Source organism: Dermochelys coriacea, chromosome 5 (assembly GCF_009764565.3).
Source record: "Dermochelys coriacea isolate rDerCor1 chromosome 5, rDerCor1.pri.v4, whole genome shotgun sequence".
In the NCBI taxonomy this organism is placed as follows: domain Eukaryota; kingdom Metazoa; phylum Chordata; order Testudines; family Dermochelyidae; genus Dermochelys; species Dermochelys coriacea.
The window spans coordinates 97,429,423-97,449,412 of NC_050072.1; the positions used below are offsets into that span (position 1 = coordinate 97,429,423).

The following is a 19,990-nucleotide window of genomic DNA, read 5'->3' on the forward strand; positions in this document are numbered from 1 at the left end:
TACATGTGTCTCCATTTCCCAAGCCATTTGTAACACTAATTACAAAAGGGAGCCAGTTAAAACCTCCAGACTAATCTCCATTTTTTGCCTGACAATTATCAATGAGATTGTCATTGCAAAGGAGATCTAAAAATTACATGGCAAATAGATAATTAGAATTTTCTGAAATACAATGTTGCTTTCTAAGGTCCAGGTAATTAAGGAGGGGAAGGCAAATAACCTCTGTGTCAGTGTCTCTGGGTTCCTTCCCCACCAGACCTGAGTCAGGCCCTTGCAGCCATAGTACTCTGCACTCCTATGTCCAGATTTTCTACCATGCCAGACCAGTTGTAAGAGGCTCCACTGTCTAGCTGAGCCCAGGATAGTCTGCCGCCAAGTCTAACATCTCCAGGTGTGGCAGGATGGGCTGACTGAGCTCTGCTTTTTAGCAGAAAACATCAAAAAAAGAATTTCATCAGGTAGTTCCAGTGATTATTTCTGAGGTTGTGTTTTTTTGCTTGTTTGCATTAATAGAAAAAAATTAGGATTTTTCTGAATGTAGTGGAATTAGATATTAACAAATGTGACAGGGTCGGGCCAGATAGCTATAGGAGAGTAATAGAAGACAGATATATAAGCCCCAGGCTAAGTAGGTCCCTTTTCCCTGGGTAAGGTAACAGGAAAGTTTCCAGAACAATCAGGAACATTCTGGAGACAAGACAGACAGGCTGATTAGAACACCTGCAGCCATCAAGAAGCTGCTAGAATCAATTAAGGCAGGCTAATCAGGGCACCTGGGTTTTAAAAAGGACCTCACTTCAGTTTGTGGTGTGTGTGTGAGGAATTGGGAGCAAGAGGCGCTAGGAGCTGAGAGTGAGAACGCGGATTGCTGGAGAACTGAGGTGTACAAGCATTATCAGATGCCAGGAGGAAGGTCCTATGGTGAGGATAAAGAAGGTGTTGGGAGGAGGCCATGGGGAAGTAGCCCAGGGAGTTGTAGCTGTCGCACAGCTGTTCCAGGAGGCACTCTAGACAGCTGCATTCCACAGGGCTCTGGGCTGGAACCCGGAGTAGAGGGTGGGCCCATGTTCCCCCCAAATCCTCCCAACTCCTGGTTAGACACAGGAGTCGTCGACCTGGACTGTGGGTTCAGAAAAATGGCCAAACTGAGGGCTGCCATGAAGCTCCAAGGCAAGCAAATCCGCCAATAATCGCAAGACCCACCAAGGAAGAGCAGGATCTTTGTCACACAAAGTATTTAATCTTATTAATAAACCACAGTCCAGTTAGCATTATGATTAACTTTGTTAAAGCTGTCTATGCAATGTAGATAAACAAATAGGAATTGTCACTTATGCACTAACATTTTATTGATGAAAAATAGCTACGTTACCCCCATTGATATTGTAATTTGGCCCATACTCTTGGAACAAAGGACATATCACAGATAATTCAAAATATATTTGCATTCAAGGGTCAGGGGATGCAGTAGCACTAGGCTGTCATCTTTGGAGTCCTTCAGGTTCCAGTCCCAGAGGGTTCAATTGTGAGCTGCCCTACTCCACTGCACAGGCTATTCAGTAGTTCCTGTGGGGGGAAGAGCAGCTGCCTCGGACCACTAGTCCCTGTCCCATACAAGTGGAAAGAGAATGTGCAGGCAGGGACAAAGTGTGTTCACTTTATCCTCTCCAATGCATTCATAGGCACAACTAAGCTGGTGCAGGGGGGACAAGGACAAGGGTCACGACTCTCAATTCAGGTCCTGCTTTGGACAGTGCAACTATGCTTTTCCCTCACTCTGAGCAGATTGGAAGATTATAGTCTAGTCCACATTGTGTCACAAATAATAGTGCATATGGTGGTCTCATACCGACCCCATTCATTCACAACACAAAATCACACCATTTTTGCCAGTTTCTGCTTGAGCGGCCCAGGACTCATAGGGAGGTTTGAAGATCAGGATTGAGCTGCAATGGCAAAGCTGGGTGAATGCAGAACCTGGTTTAAACTAGTGCTAAGATCAGTCACTTTTCATAAGCACCAATTTCACTCACAAACTAAAACAAAGGGGAAAAAATCCTTCTTGCACACACTTCAGAGTAGCAGCCTTGTTAGTCTGTATTCGCAAAAAGAAAAGAAGTACTTGTGGCACCTTAGAGACTAACAAATTTATTTGAGCATAAGCTTTCGTGAGCTACAGCTCACTTCATCAGATGCATTCAGTGGAAAATACAGTGGGGAGATTTATATACATAGAGAACATGAAACAATGGCTGTTACCATACATACTGTAATGAGAGTGATCACTTAAGGTGAGCTATTACCGGCAGAAGAGCGGGGGGGGGGGGGAAGCCTTTTGTAGTGATAATCAAGGTGGGCCATTTCCAGAAGTTGACAAGAACTCCTCTGGCTCTGTCAGTCTGTTTCTTCACTTCAGCAGGGGTGGATACTGTAGTTGTAAGAACACTTGATAGAGATCTTGTAGGTGTTTGTCTCCCCGACAATGTTTATTCCCCACCCCCACGCCCCACTGTTCCTCAGATGTTCTTGTCAACTACTGGAAATGGCCCACCTTATCACTACAAAAGGTTTCCCACCCCCCGCTCTCCTGATGGTAATAGCTCACCTTAAGTGACCACTCTCATTACAGTGTACATGATAAAACCCATTGTTTCATGTTCTCTATGTATATAAATCTCCCCAGTGTATTTTCCACTGAATGCATCCGATGAAGTGAGCTGTAGCTCACGAAAGCTTATGCTCAAATAAATTTGTTAGTCTCTAAGGTGCCACAAGTCCTCCTTTTCTTTTTAGTAATTATAATAGAATCTAACTTGTAACCAGTATTATGTATTAGTTTGTCCATGTTTATATCAAACTATTTAATATTCAGGAGGCAGGTATTAACATGAAATCTTTCTATGCTCTTTTGTACACTGGAAGTCAGTAACCCAATTCATGATCTAATTTCACCAAGCAGCAGGATCCTTTAGCAAGGGTAGCAATAGCAAGACTGCCTCTTGATCCTGACTAAGGTTAAGGAGGAAGGATGACTGGTACAACAAGTATGAGACACAATGAAATGCAGCGCCCATGAGGATAATATTTCATTGGTATAGTGCCTTTTCAACTCACTGATCAAAGCTTTAAATGTGAAAAATAGCAGGACAGTTGCCATTATTTACCCACTAGTATTGATTCTTTGTCTTCTAAGTGCTCGTATGCTTATGGCTACACACACAGACATCAGTAACTCACCTGGCCTCATGGTTGAACAGCTTTGTCATTCTGTTTGGCTAACAAAAACTTTTTGTTCACTAATGACATTTAACAACTTACACTTAGCATTGTCAATGCTAAACACAAACTTTCCCATAATAACTCCTCTCCAGAATTGCTCTAAACTGAAAGTCCAAACCATCGCTTTTAAAAAGCCTGGGGCTTTAGCCCCATAATGAAATTTTCATGCTGACCCTTCACTGTGTGATATACTAATTGGCAGAGTTGGGTTTCTGTTCCCCTGCCTCCCTTTAGCTCAACCTAAGACTTCAGTCCTAGCATATTAAATCCAGAAAAAATTGAACATCTTCCTGACCATTCCACTTTTTATTGTGAAAACCCCCAACCCTCCTCTATATCTATAACAAGCATGCTGATCAAGAAGAGAGGAGTACATTCTCTCTTACTACTGGCAAGATTCCCAAGGAATAGTTTCTCAACTTCTGCGCTGGAATCCTTACCAAAGCAAAACCATAATCTTGTGGTGAAATCCATCCTTTTTCCCAGCCTTTCAGCTGGCTAAACCCCATGTCAGCCTAACTTATTGTTTAGCACTTTGAACTGGTACAAACACTGCTACATAGCAACATGATGATTTATTTGTGGCAGCTACTGTTCCTCCTTCCTCTACCCTCTCACAAACTTCCACCTTGCTATCCTGCCAGAGTTAAGAACGGGGGTGTGGCAAGGCATCTCCTCCACCTTGGCAGGCTCAGTGCTTCCCCCTCTGGTGGTGGGGGCCTGCAGTCAGTCAGCCCCACTCTGGTCGGTGTTTATTCTCCCATATGGGGGTTATTTCCCAATATTTTCCAGGCAGGCCTCAGGATTGCCCCTCTGCCAAACAAAAAAAAACCAAAAAACAAAAAAGAAGAAGAAGAAGAAACCAGTTCCAACACAAAACAAAGGGGAATACCTTTCCCTACTCTCACCAGGACGGTGGTGGCCATGTTATTGTTCCTGGGGTATCAGTCCTTTTCCTAAACAGGCAGTCTGTTGTATAGCTTCCCCTGTAGGGAGGAGCGCAGACATCTGCCCTGGAGCAGCCTTTCTCCCTGTTTCCACTAGCCCTGCAGTACTTTGTCTCTCCTCCCCATCTCTCACAGGAGGAGGAGTTTTTCAAGGTCTCAGGCAGCCCCTAATTGGACTCGGGTGTCCCTAATTGACCGGAGGTAACCCATTTTCAGCTTATAGGGGAGATGGTCTTTATCATTCTAATTTACTGCCTTCCACCACTCTCTTACAGCTGCCCAGTCTTTGTAACACTGTGTGATCCTCCTAGAGGACAGCTCTGCACATACAGGCCTTGTTTACACTAAGACATTTTGGCTAAGAGTTGTCACTGTTGTTATCACCAGTTCTGCTCCGGTAGCAGAACCAGTGCAGAAGTGGTGCTGACAAAAAGTGGCATTTTAAGCACCAGATCATATAGATCTGCTCTTAATAGAGTTAGATGTCATACAATAGCGATGTTGCTGCCACCAAAGGAACTGAACAGGTGGTAGTGACGGTGTGAAATGTCAGCAACATGAGCCAAATCCTATCTTCACTGAAGTCAATCCAAGCTTTGCTATTGATTTCAATAGAAGAAAGGCTGGGCCTCAAACACTTTAATCTTTCAGAGTATGAAAATTTTTTAATATGGATTAAAAACTACTATTATATAAAAGAAATTTAACAAAATCAAAAGGTGAGATGGTTCTAGACTAAAAACAATACCCACAAACACTAGTACTGTAAATGCCTTCAATGAGAAAAACTGGACACGCTTTAGCTTGTATTTATATCATTTGAAATTAAGGCACAGATATGAGATTCTAAATGGAAAATTATTAAGTAAACATGATTTTTAGTGTAGTTCTTTTTTTTAAGTATTGTACTACAGAGCCTTATACATCAGTCATGTATGCTATCTTGATTTTTCAGATGCTTTCAGGGTATGTTACACATTATAGATCATGGTCCTGATTTTCTGTGCCTTTCAATGCTGGCCCTTTGTTTATTTTTTTAAAAAATAATCAAAACCAAATTCACTCATTGCATAGACTTCTGTATTTCATATGTGTATGTTATTGTGATGTGTGGTTAATTTCATGTATGGGCTCCATTACTGACACCTACTTTAAACTGTATTCCCATTGGTGCAAGAAGAGCTCAATTCTGATATTACTTACACCTGTTTGATACTTGTGTAACTGAGGCTGGGTCTACATGTAAAACTTAGGTTGACCTAGTGTTAGTACTCAGGTGTGTGAGAAATCCCCACCCTAGCATTATAGTTAAGTCAATCTAACCCCCAATATAGACACAGCTCTGTCAACAGAAGAATGTGTCCATGGATCTAGCTACCATTGTTCGGGGAAGCGGAGTGGAAAAACTCCATCCGTCAATGTAGTCTGCATCACCACAACAGGGTTACAGCAGCGGGCTGTAGCATGGTAGTGTAGACATGGCCTGAGATCACACTCATTTTTCAGCTCTCCTTCCCGTTAGCATCCCCTTCTGTTGGCACACTATAAACAATGAAAAGTCCTGGGGAAAATACTGAGGGGTGCCTTACTGCTTCATTCCTCCATAGGGAAATTCTGCACCAAGAAACTGAAGAGATAACTTGACCATAAGGGAAGTTTCTTCCTAACCCCAATTAAGGATTCTAAAGGAAAGTCAGGTAAGAACAGAAGGGAGCAGAGAGGGTCCCCAACACCCTCTGCAGCTCTCCATACCCTTCACTAGTCATGGATTGACTCTGATCACGCTTCAACCCCATACATACACACTAACATTCCCAAAAGGACTCTTCAAAGCAATCTATGGAGGGATGACAGAGGAGCGCACGACTGCTGAGGAGGGGTCTACAGTGAACGCTGCAAGAATTAGTTGGTGGGGGTGGAGCTTGTTAGAAAGGCCAGGGAGTTTTGTTCTGTCTCATCATTTGCCTACCCACTATCGACTTGGGGCAACACTTTAATTTGGTGCATGATATGGATCCCTGCTTTGGGTCTAGGCCCCTCTCCTGCCTATCTTTCTATCAATTTTTACAGCAAGCTACAAACGGCGATGACATGCTCAGTAACAGCACTCTAGCAGTGCTGATTTGAAGAAAGCTATGTGTGAACCTCTCCACTCTGCAGAGTTCTGTGCTAGGCTACGTTAAGAGTGCTGGAGGTCTACATGTGACCACAAGCGCTCACTTTGACCACTCCTCCTCTAAAAGTATCTAATTGATATCCTCTCTTGGTGGTGCCAATGTACATTCCTGAGCTGAAAAGCAAAGGGCTCGCAGCAGATGCTAATGAATATATTTCTCAATATACAAACAAAATTCTACTATGCTGAATATTGTTTACACGCTCATTTAAAGACAGAGTAGAGTTCATGTAAACATTGGGCCAAATTTTGAAAATGTGTACTCTACACACTTCTAATTTATGTCACTAAGGTGTAAAGTGACCTTAGTTTAAATGAGAATGAGAATCAAACCCTAGATCTTCAAAACCAGCATGTACATTTAACTAATTAATTAGTTAGATGCAAAATTAGCCTTTTGTCCACTCATTTATCTGACTTGTGTAAGAAATCATGGTAACTGCCCATAAAACCGCAGATGCCATTTTTAAAAATATGGGTCCTATTAATAATTCATGCAGGATGTAAACAAAGGCCAAAGGAAGTTCTTGCAAGTGTATCTGAAATAACTGGGAACAAACAGTAAGAGAGTAAGAACAACTTACAGGAAAATCAAACAGTGCAGTATTAATGAATTGTTTGGACCCAGATTCTTGGCTAGTGGAAATGGGCCCAGCTCCACTGAGTTCAAAGAAATTTAAGGGATAACTTGACCATAATGGAAGTTAAAATGTTTCTAAGGCATTAATAACCAAATTCATATATATCTAGAAAGAGAGACGCTGTCATAAAGTGTCATAGTTCCATTGAAATGAATAGAGCTACACCAACTTATGCCAACTAGGAATCTGGCCCTTTGTGTTCACACAGTCAAAGACAACACTATGCATACAAGTAGTTTAGAAATACAAGACTACAAAATAGTACTATTAACTTCCTGAATTCTCATTAAGTGGAGGTAATGCTATAGAATTAGCACAACTAACAGGTGGGATTTACCTGCAATTAATTCTGAGCACCAAGATGGGGTTTGAGTAAATGCCCCTTTAAAACTGGGCCCAGTATTTTATCTTTATTTTATTTTTTTTTAAATTTAGTTCAATCCTGAAGTCCAAATACCCATAGAAAGAGGAAGAATGGAAGCTTTCAGGGCTAACCCCATCATGAGTGGCACATATGCAGTTTTACATTCATTTTGTGTACTAAAATAATGTCACCATTTTTAAATCAAATGTATAATTAAGTATGGGTGTTATTTTGTCACTTGGAAGAGGATTTTAAGTTATAAGGAAGCTACTTTTAAACAGTTTGGAAAGTCCACAAACCCTAGCGTTCACCTATTTAGATTGTAAACTCCTCTTAGAATCTAAAACACCATCACAGGGGATGTGTCTTCATTGCTTGTATTGCACAATGGGACCTCAACCCTGTTTGGAGGTTTTGGGTGCTACAGTAATATAATTTAAAAAATAAAATCAAGAAATTCATAGTTATGATTACCAATCAAGCGTCCATTATAGTATTTGATGGGACAGATTCTCTGATGTGGCCAGAATCTACTTGGCACAGCAAGGGACCATCAGGGAACTGGTTATGTCTCCCTGATTCTTTGTTCAGCTCTGCCTTAGCCCTTCCTCATACTTCACTCAAGGCTGCTCTAACCTAGGAATGTTGTGAGTGATCCACAAGGGACCATACAGCAGCTGGGTATAGCCAGAGTGTTGTGCTAGGTGGTGTCTGTGTATAACAAAGTCAGCTACACTAGCTCTGTGCCCACAGAAGACTCACATGTGCTGGGGCAGTTGCTAAAAGATACAAATGGTTTCCACTCCATTTGCACTACTGCCTATGTGGGGGCGAGCACTTGGTATTTGTTCAGTGAATCTGAGTATTCCTGGACCCTCCAACCTTGCCCCTGATCCTCTCCATGTTTATCACTGAAACAACCAGAACAATAATGTTGATGGAGCCCTTAGAGAAGATGGTTTAGCCATACACTGTGTGAGAACCTCCTTTGTAGACGCCCCACATCCTGTAGCAAAACTACCCTACTTATGCTTCCTACATAGCCTTCCACACCATTGGGAAGGCAGGATTCACCACTCAGTGTCTTTGTGTGACATTTACCTCTCTGGGAAACTACATACTGTACATGTGCAGCATTCTGCTTTTATTTGTTGATCATTTTTATACTTAACTTTTTTTCAAGGTTAGTAAAGCATAAATTTCTCAGTAAGGAAGCTCAACATGCTATGTTTATATGCTCCAAGTGCTAAGTCTTGAAAAACACTAAGGTTTTTTTCGCACCTGAATAAAATAAAAAAGCTTAATGATTTTTCCTCAAACTTTTCAAAAACATTCATTTCTTGGTTGAGGAAACACATAAGAAATTCCAACTCTAAGGTTGTTTGGGGGAGAAGTTACAAAACAACTGAAATTAGGGGCTTGCAATAAAAATGCTTTCTCAGCCACAATTATAAGATAAAATATTGTGCAATGCTATAATAGAATGGCCAGTATTACCCAATGCCCTCAGTTACCCAACATCTAAAATTTTCTAAGACTAAATATGTGATGTAGGGTGAAATGCCACATTTCAAATAAAAAAGGTCCTTTAATATAAAATAAGGAATAAGGATTAATTAAAAGAAACATGGAAAAGAGTGTGCAAATCTTAATTCCCCTACTTCACTAAATGACCATAAAAAGCCAACAAATACCACCAAACCATGGGAATATCATCCTACTTTGCACATTTTCATTCGCAAAGGCAGCTGACAAGAAAACAGCAGCCTGTTAAGGTTATTAAGGTGCATCCGATGAAGTGAGCTGTAGTTCATGAAAGCTTATGCTCTAATAAATTTGTTAGTCTCTAAGGTGCCACAAGTACTCCTGTTCTTTTTAAGGTTATTCTTGAGAGTTTAAACTAGCAAGGCATGACATAAAGATTAGTACATTAACAAAATTCTTACAGTACATCTCCCCCAGGAACAATGGTGAACATTATGTTCTGAGGAGAGCACATCAGTTAATAATATGATATTTGTCTTTGTTTCATCTTAATGTACCTTGGTGAACAGATAGTATATCCACTCTTGTAATGCTAGCTGCCATCCAGGCAAACGTTTCCTGATATGACATTTCAAATTAAAAATGCAGAAGCTTTTGCCTCAGATGCTTGCCTAGCTGGATTTTCTTACCTTTGGTTCCATTGAAATGAAGCTGTGGGTACCTCTACTTGAGAGAACTGACCTTTTAATTGTTTTACTATGATAGAAGTGGTAGTAATCCTTCAGTGCTCCAATCTGTTGGGAGGAAGAGACAGGGGAGGAAAAGAGAGAGAGAGAGAGAGAGAGAGAGAGAGAGATTTAATTTATGAAAAGCAGTTTTCAGTTTTTCAGTTTTTCATTTTTTAAAGGACTATAAATTATGCAATTTCCTGCTGTGTTGAAACGTTACTTGAACCCCAGTGATCATCTTTCAAAAGAAGGAAATATGATATGAAATGGATGGAGTGTCCTTGAGGCAGCAACTGCAAAACCAACTATTATAATTGAGCTGCTTAGCCTGTCTGTATCTACCTTTTTTAATGTTTAATTTATATGCAGCATTTTAAGTAATTCTATATCAATCTATATCCAGACTGTCTTCACATGGCAAGGATAAAAATAATCAAATAGCTATATTAAAAAGCATTCCATCTAGTTTGCTCAAGGAAATGTCCTATAAAATGCACAATAGGTTATTTATGTCATTAACTTACTCCAAAAAAGTTCTAAGCATCCTACCATTCACAAAGGAATATAAATATATGATTTTGGGGGGAAAGGGAGGAGTAACATCAGAACTCTTAATCAATTACTAGAAGTGCTTATTCAAGTTATGAGAAGTCAAAATGGGCAACTTCTAAATAACAGAATTCAAATTACTTTGTCTCCATCACTTCAGTATAGTCTGGCATCGTTGTTGGTTTTACTCAGCACCAATCTTTGTAATAACAAATTTTAAATCATTAACACCTGTGTTATAATGGATAGCCAGACTTTTAAGACATTACTCATATACATCCACACACACCCAACATCTTTGGCCCTAGGGAAAATGCCTCCCCTAAGCATTTTAAAATTTGGCCTTCAAGAAAATACCATAATAGTTGTAAAACTTAGAGGAAGATCATATATTTGAATTAACAGAGTGTTCAGATCTCTTTTTTTTTGCTTATTTTTAACAACATTTATTAAAATTGTAAACACTCAAATGACCTTAGAAAGAAAATCTGGCTTAGTTTTGAAAACAAGTCTGAATGAAATCACAAAAGATGGTGGAAGAATAGTTATCTAACCTCAAGGATTCTGTGTTTTGAATTAATAGCCCCTAATAAAGACAAGTATACAGGAAATAACTCAAGTGTTCAACCTTAAAGGAAAGTTCTAAGAGAACTGGCAGGAAAACACAATAGGGCTCCAAGGATCTGTTTTTAGGATTCATGAAGACTAAAGTCTCTGGCTCCGTGCTGCCTACAGGACAATGCAGAACACTTCATCACCTCCTAGCCCCTGTGCTGGAGCTTGCAATGCCAGAAACAAGGCTAGGATGCTTTAAACTAATCAGTGGTGCCAGATCTAGTCCTCACCCCAGCATTGGCAGCATTCAAACTTTACCAGTTTATGCAAGGTCTCGGCCCATTTATGAAGATTTATGAGGTTCTGCAGTATGTTTGTTTGATGCAGTAGCCTGGGGATTTCTTGTTTGTTTGTTGCTTTAATTGCATTTTTTGCATATTCACTAAACCACAACATTAAACACAACTTTAATCTTCTATAGCCTCCCTCTCATTAGTATGGATTAATGAGACTCTGCTGTAACTCCTTGTTTATACACACACACACACACACACACACAATGCAGTCACAAAGCAAGTAGGTCTGTATTTCACCATTGCACAGAACTGCAGACACAGAATTCTGTCATATTTATTTGGGGGAGGAGCCACCTGCCACCCCTGGGCTGAAGTCTGACCCCACCACCCCAGGAATGTGTGGAACTCACTGGCTGCTCCTCCAGTGTTTGTTTCTCCAGAGGGGCCAAGGCTCAACTCCTGCTAGAGACCCTGAGCGAGGCGCCACTGCTCCTCCACCCCTGCAATCATCACCCAGGAGGTTGTGGCTGCAAGAAAAGCCCCTGGTGGCTGCATGCGGTCATGGTGGCTGCATTTGAGAAACACTGGATTAGGTTAATAAATACAAGTGGGATCAAAGAAGCCCAAATCTTGGAAATGGAATTTGATTCCTATTCAGTGAGAGACAGTGCTTTCTCATAGTAAAGCAGTAGTGTATTAAAAAATGTATTACCCTCCTTTAACTTAATGGGAATTTACTTAGACCCTCAAAATGCTTGGACTGTAGAGAACCACATGTACGTGCAAACAAACCCATACATCCCTGCTATGATTAGGATGTCTTGCCTGCTTTATTCCATATGAGTGAACTTTGAAGAAATTAACCAACACACCATCATTACGGTGAAACAGCAAAACGTCTTTAGTTCTTGAAATATATTTCCCCTAAGGCAGCTTTAACTCTGAAAGTAGCATAAAGATAACTCAGGATACAGTGACTCAGTTCCTCTACCTAACTGAACCTTGGAGCTTGTGACGGACGGTAAACTCCATACTGAGTACATTACATACATTCACCAGACTGTTCTATATGACTGGTTGTAGCAACAACTAAACATTTCCATTGATCCTGTATAGCAGCATGTCAGCAGAGCTGACAAAGTTACTTGCCCGTTTAACATTGGGAAATAGGAAACCTTCCCTGGTGGGAAGGGACTTATCCATCAGTTTCCATAGAATTTAAAGTTTGATTTAGACTAGAAGTTTCTACTCCTTCTGGTTGCAAACATAACCTTCTGACTCTGAGCCAAATGGGATCTGTGATGCGCTGTAGACTGCCTGAATCTGTAGACAGACATTCAGCATTTCCCTGGCCCTTGCAGGGGAATTAGGAGGGAAGGGAGGATTCTCCGCCCTACAAATTCTGCTTCAGTAAGGGAGACAACTGGCAGTCTCTGCAACCAGCGGAGTGCAGTAACTGCTACCTCTGTGCAGCCGTGGGCACACAAATCACTAGGTCTGTGCAGAGGATGGAAGTTCTCTTTCACAAAGGATTTGAGGATTTTGAAATTTGGCTTTGTTCCAAATCAGAGCCAAAATTGAAAATTTCAAAATTCTTTGAAGGAACATTCTGGTCACTTACAACATATTCTTTTGATTTCAACTTTTTGAAGATTTTGTAGTAATTTTTAATTATAATTGTATATTATATAAATTATACATAAGGAGGCATGGAGGAGTTCTTCCCACACTGGCCCCTCCACAGGCTGAACTCACCAAGAGAAAACAGGCTTCACAATGCTAAACAACAGTGCAGCCTTTGCCCTCTCTCTGTGTACCGGAGAACTTGCATATCATGCAGGTCCTGACTTTGTCCTTAGCTCTCCTAGGGGGGAGTGAAGCTCTGCAGTGCTACTGACTCAGTGGCACGTACAATTTGCACAATCCAGCCACATAGCAATGGAGAGGTATGAACTGCCCAAGGCGTAAATCCTGTCTCCAGCTCACATTCCAAGCAGGCAGACCATGCAGTAGGGTGTTTCTTTCCTACAAACCACTCTTCAATAGTGAATCACACTGTAGCTGCTTCTCCAGTGCCAAAAGTAGGCTCTATGCTTCTTGCCTTCTATCACCTTGGTGCGATGTTACTGATAGTTCTGCACAGTGGTAGATCCATCAGACCAGGGCAGGAACAGCAGCCCTTAGTGGGCTGTGGAGCTGCCAGGAAATTTGACTGTAGAGAAAGATATGGATTAATTACCCAAATCCCCTACCTACTTCTTCAAACAAAGCCCATTTACTCTCGTGGTGTGCTGAGGAAGGGGAATCTCACCCATGATGTGTTATTTAGTAAACATTCTACAAGGTATTAGGCCTCATATCATTTCCCCATCCATGCTTCAGCACGGTAAGGTTAAAGAGTGACTTGCTTTCAGTTTTGTACAGTTTCAGGCACCAAAAGCTGGCCAATTAGTAAAGAACTTAAATAGAAGAGACAGAGAAGATCACAGCTGCAGGAAACTACTCAAGCTGAAATGCCAACAATGACGAGCAGGCCTCTTTCCAAATACGTCAGCTCCCTGCTACTCCCATTGGTTTTGCAGCCCAGCCTCCTGCTCCTGAGGAGTAAATGAGTTTTTCGGATTTCTGTCAGCCATGATTAAAACAACAACAAAACTACCCTGTTACTGACATTGCTGGGTGCTCTGGTCTTATTCTGCACTGAAGCAGCAAGTTAAAACCATTGTGGCAGTCAGTAAGTTTAAAAGAGGCAGAGGCTGCTATTTTGCCTTTTCACTTAAGGCCATGAATACACTACAAGCTTTGGTCGACAAGTTATATCGGCATAAAGCCACTGCAGTTAGCCTATCGCTTGTGCATGTGCAACCTGCCACTGTCCAGCACACTCTTTTGGGAAGTTTTGGCAATACATGGAACTGAAATAAGTCATGCAGGGTTGACTGAGAACAAGGGTTCAACTTCATAGCTTGCAACGCTTTCCATCCCCTAATGTCATCTATATCCCATAATTTTCGTGCCTTTAAAAAAAAACTCACGAACCTGCGCAGCCCTCCTCACTGTCCATCATCTCTGACAAAAGTATGGAGCCTGAATAGCTCTGCAGTATTGCCCTAAGTTTTGCAAGGAAGCAAGATCCTCCGGTATTTGCAGAGCTGTAAGAAGAACTGAATGAGCAGGGAACATGACGATTTCTTGGAGGACAGATTGCTGTGGGACACAGTGAGAACCAATTCAATGTTGTTGGTGGAGTTCAAGAAGCAGCTGCAGATGATGGAGCACTGCTTCTGGACCAGAAAAAAAAGCACCGACTGGTGGGATCGCATGGTAACACAAGCTTGCGATGATGAGCAATGGCGTCAGAACTTACGGATGCGCAAGGTCACATTCCTGGGTCTGTATGCCAAGCTTGTCCAGTCCTCCAGCGCAGGGGCATCAAAATGAGTGCTGCACTGTCAGTGGAGAAGCAATTGGTGATCACATTGTGGAAACTTGCAACGCCAGATGGCTGCTGGTCAGTGGAAATCATTTTGGAGTTGGAAAATCCAGTGTGGGGACCATTGTCATGCGAATGTGAAGGGTCATTAATCATTTCCTCATACATAGGATTGTAACTCTTGGCAATGTGCAGGATGTAGTGGATAGATTTGCAGCAATGGGGTTCCCAAACTGCAGTGAAGTGATAGACGGCATGCATATCCTTATTTTGGCGCCAGACCATCTTGCTCAGAGTCCATCAACAGAAAGGACTATTTTTCTATGGATTTGCAAGTGCTGGTGGATCACTGGGGACACTTCATTAACAGTGCATAACGCTTGCATCTTTAAGAAAACAGGACTTTTTGGAATGCTATAAGAAGAGACTTTTTTCCTGACTGGTGGATTACCATTGGCAATGTTGAAATGCCAGTAGTGATCCTGAGGGATCGAGCCTATTCCTTGCTCTTGCTCCTGTGGCTCATGAAGCCATACACAGGCCACCTTGAGAGCAACAAGGAACGATTTAACTAGCGGCTCAGCTGGTGCAGAATGAGACTAGAATGCAGTTTTGGTAGATTGAAGGGACTGGTATTGTTTACTCATGACAGTGGATCTCAGTGAAAAATCATCCCAAGGGTTATAGCTGCCTGCTCTGTCCTGCATAAAATCTGTGAGGCAGAGGGCGAACAGTAGCAGCTAGGGTGGAGAGCAGAGGTGGCTGTCTGCTAAGTCTGAACAGCTAGACACAAAGGCTGTTATAAGAGCTCAATGCAGAGCTATATGGCTCAGGGGGGCTGTGAAAAAGCACATTGACAGTGAGCCACAGTAATGGATTGTGGAGTACTGTTCTCTACTGGACCTGCTGTTTTTGGGCCCTTTAGGAATTTTGTGGTGCTTGCTGTACAGTTATGATTATGACACTGTGTTTGTCACTGATCCTATGAGTTGTCATACTGTGCAGTAACAAGTAATCGTTTGCTTTCAGAACATCTAGGAACTCTGCAGCATATATTATGAATGAATAAAATTATTTTCCCAATAACAGAATTTTATTCAGTAACAAAATCAATACAAAGAAAAATCGGTGAAATTTAAATGCAAATACAGTAAACACTTAATACATTAATGGAACAGAACTTAACAAGGGGAAAGAACATTCATGTCTACTTTTACCTACATATACAGCAACCGTGGCTCTCTCGGGTCAGTGTATGTGAAGCTGTGATTGTCCTTAATGTGCCCCGGGGTGGAGTGGTGTGGGTAGGGATGTGGCCTCTGATGCTACATGGAATTTTTGGGGCGGGGGGAAATTGGGAGGTACTGTAATGGAGTTCTTCGTGGATTGCAAAGAGAGGTTAGCCCACAAGAGTCCACCCATAGGTCCACAAGAGTCAACAGCATCTCTGTTTGCTGCCAGAGAAGCTCCATTATGTCCTGGTGCATCTCCTTCTCTTCCTGCTGGGACTCCTGGGCCTTTCTCCTGTCCACTCTTTTCTTCTCCAGGCGGTCTACAGTATTCACCCTCCAGGCCCTTTGCTCATGGTCTGATGCAGCACTGGCTTGCAATATCTCATTGAACTTGTCATCCTGAGTCCTCTTCATTATCCTCCTTATCTAGCTCGGGCATTCTGTGGCTGTGGAGGGGAGACCCTTCAAGGCTTCAAAGGCAGCAGCTGCAGATAAAACACACAGAGGTACCATTGTCAATATAGTCACAATGAAAAGCAAAAGTGAAGATTCAAAACTCCATTCCCTTAACTCCCCTGAGTTTTTAAACAAGATGTGCCTATTGACACTTCTACTTCACCGTGCTTATACATTGTGCCACTCACTGAGTGTGGCCCACCAGGGATGAGGGAATTGCTCGGTTGCATAAAACTATGAGTACAGGGCAATGACATTGAATACTGGCACCATTTTCCATAGGAGGGTAACATAGGCAGAGAGAGCACAGCTGCTGTTGGCATCCAGAAGCTGCTTGGGCCCATATGCTGCTAGCTTGTCTACTGCAATGGTGCCTGCTGAAGTTATCGCTGACTGGCATGGGAAAGTGTCCTACAATGGAGGGAAAAATAAGGTTGTCATCCCTAGAAACCTTTGGGAAAGGAGTGCTGAGTACCTCCATGAAAGTTTCATTGAGATCTCTCAGGAGGATTCAAGGGACAGCGCTGTGTACATAAACAAACTGCTCTGCATGGCTCCCCCTTGCCTAACTCCACAGGGGAATGAAAAGCGGATAACAACGCTGCCTCTCTTTGTTGTACTTTTTGAAAAGTGTACTTCAATGAAAAGGTGATAGTTGTGTCCTGTTAACTTGGAAGCGCCATCACTATAATGGGAAATAAATTTATATGCTTACCCGAGGATGCTTCCCCTGCATCAGGCTCACCCATGCTCAACTGGTCTGCAGTGGAGTCTCAAACAGGTCCTGGCTTGTGGCGTAGCTGGACCCCCCGGTCATGTATTTCCCCATCCTCCTCCTTGCTGTTCACACCATTGGCCTGTGACTCCAGCTCCTCAGAGGTATCCATGGTGATCTGCAGGGTGGCAGTGTGGTCTTTGCCAAGTATGGCATGCAGCTTTTTGTAAAAGCGGCAGGTCTGTTGCTCAGCACCAGATGGACTGTTTGCCTCCTTGGCCTTCTGATATGCTTAACACAGTTCCTTTGTTTTCATGTGGCATGGCTGCTGATCCCTGTCATACCCCTTTTCCTGCATCCCCCATGCAATCTGCTCGTAGATGGCCATGTTTCTTTCGCTGGTCCATAGCTGTGCTTGCACAGCCTCTTCTCTCCTCAGGTCCAGGAGATCCAATACCTCCTGTTTACTCCAAGCTGGCGCATATCTGGAGTGAGTAGCTGGCATGGTCAGCTGGGCAGTAGCACACAACAATGAAGAGCTAGTGGCTAGGTGTGCTCACCAAGCTAGACAATCAAGAAAAGTTATTTCAAAAATTCACAGGGCTTTAAAGGGGAGGGGAGCCTTCCAGTCTCCAGGATCCTGGGGAAATAGAGTTCACAATTGTAATCAGAGCAGTCAGTATTGGGCATTGTGGGACAGCTGTTAGATTGATCCGAACAGTCTTAAGTAACACAGTGTCTACACTCTTGCTATGTTGACCTCAGTACATTGACCATGGCTCCACACTGCTTGGATAGATGATGTTACTGCATTACTGTAACAGGGCACTTACATTGGTGGGAGACAAATTTAAGTACAGACACGTGCAACTAGGTCGACAAAAGACGGCTTATGTCTATCTAACTTTGTAGTATAGTCCAGGCCTAATAGTTGGGTTTAACAGGTATTCTCAGATGCCAATGCATATCTCTCCCCATTCCCTTTTTTTTTTTTCCCTTCAGACTAGTACTCCAGTCTGGTAGGGAACAAATATGTTTACACAACATTGCCAAATCTGTGCCTCTGAATGGTGACATTCCTCAGAATAACAGCTCAGTATCTGCCAAAGATCAGAGTTTGACTTCAGTGGCATTCCTGGAAATTCCATTATTGAAGTATGCAGATACTATGGAAATGAGTCCTTCCTCCATCCCCACAAAGTGCCAATATATGAGAACATAAAATAAAATAAATAAATAGAAAAATGAAGGCCAAGATTTGCAAAAGTGGCTAGTGATTTTGGTTCCTCAGTTTGTGTGTGCCCAATCTGAGACCCTTAAAGGTATCTGATTTTCAAAGCATGAGTGCTTAGCACTGTCTGACCCTCTCCTGCTGTTCAACCCATCCTCACCCCCCCCCCAAATCTAGTGGCCTGTCAGAGACAGGAGAGAGTGGCAGTTCTTGGAGTGGAGAATCTCCCTCTGTTTTTTCATCAGTTATGCTGTAGTCTGAGGTGGTGTCTTCACTGCTAAAAGAGGTGTGCTTTTTTACCTCAGGGTGACTATTGAGTGTGAGCTACCCTGAAGTGAAAACGCAGTTGAAGATGAGGCATTTTAGTTTTATCCTGAGAGAAACTCACTAAGGGCAGGCCTATACCACCACCGGGGGTTGACATTGCTTCGTCTACCTCATGCTGAAATGAAAGTGCCTTGTCTTCACCATGTTTTTACCTCAAGACAGCTCACACACATTACTGGCAGGCAAAAAATACACCTTTTTTTTCAGTGAAGACGAGGCTGAGCAGCACAGTGGTAAATTCCCCCCTCCTTAGCACCCAGAGCAGTCTCGCATTCCCCCATGAGGGCTTGTACCGCAGTTTGGGAACCAGAGGTTTAGATATTTGTAATCGTTTGTGTTCCCTTAAACCATTTTTTCTTGGTCTTATAGGTTGAAATTAGGGATGGTCATAACTCTAATTCCAGACAAAAATAAAAGCTAATTGCCTGCCCCTCAGATAGAAAAAGCATTGTTGTGAGTGAGTTTTCTTTATCAGTTTCTGAAAAGAACCTGGTCCTCAAGACAAAGGAGTTCATCCAACTAGTAACACAGACAGGTTGGTGATTCTCTTTTGAATTACTTGTGCATGAATAAAACAAGGAAGATTAATTACTGCATCCTCCTGTTACAATAGGAAGATCACTATTTCTGTTTCAAATAAATCAGCTTTACCCCCAAAACATAGCAAGTCCTTTATCCTTGAAATTTCCTCTCTTCTTTTTTTTTTTTTAAACAGAGAAAATATAACACTTTATTGAAGTAATGTATGCCACTACTGACTTCCTTTGCAGCCTTGGGCAATTTTCCACTGTATTTCAGCTGTTTGCATGGAGAAATTTTGCCTGTGCACTTATATTGAACTGGAAAGGTACAATTTTGTTTTTCAATCAGTGGATGTCTAAAATGAAAAACTGAGCTATTAACATAAAATAGCTCTGCATTATGTTCTTTCGCATAAGAATGTTATTACTATTGTTTACATACTGCTGCATTTTGCTTTAAAATATTTGTTTTTCTCACAAAAACCTTAGTATGTTAAGTGCTTCAATAGAAAATCCAAAATAAACTCTCTAGACATTTAACTTGTTATATGTGCCTTTAACAGGACAAAATGAGCAACAATAACTGCAACTGCAATTTGAGTTCTTTGCATCTGTTCTATTTCAATATCAAGGCTGAGATTTTCAAAGTCACTGTTTTATGGTTAATAGGAATTGAGCATTTAAATCCATTAAGAAGCTTTAAAAAATTTAGCACAAAAATGTAATTAGAGTGTGGATATAGCATGTTAGAGAATATACAGTTTTAAGGAACTTCTAAAATAAAAAAAATGTATAAAGAAAATTATTTACATGAGATTACATACTGCATTTTGTAGACCACCTATATAATCAAAGTTTCTCTAATCTGCTCCCAAACCTATATAAAGATATATCAGCTTTTCTCTAGGCTATGCAGCAGACGAATAATTGATTAACTACCTTGAAAAAGCTCAGGATACATAGGACAAAACTTTATGGATCAATAGATGATGCAAATACAAAAAGAATATTCAGTTATGCACTGAAAGAAATATTGCAAATGAACTTCTGTCTAG

At 41.7% G+C, this 19,990-nt stretch overlaps 1 protein-coding gene across 1 annotated transcript in view; it reads right to left on the minus strand.

The window, feature by feature from the left end:
• Positions 1 to 19,990, minus strand: part of PCSK5 (proprotein convertase subtilisin/kexin type 5) — a 308,999-nt gene that overhangs the window by 268,412 nt on the left and 20,597 nt on the right. The window contains 1 exon segment of the mRNA XM_038401751.2: positions 9,582 to 9,686. Coding sequence (XP_038257679.1) covers positions 9,582 to 9,686 — 105 coding nt within the window.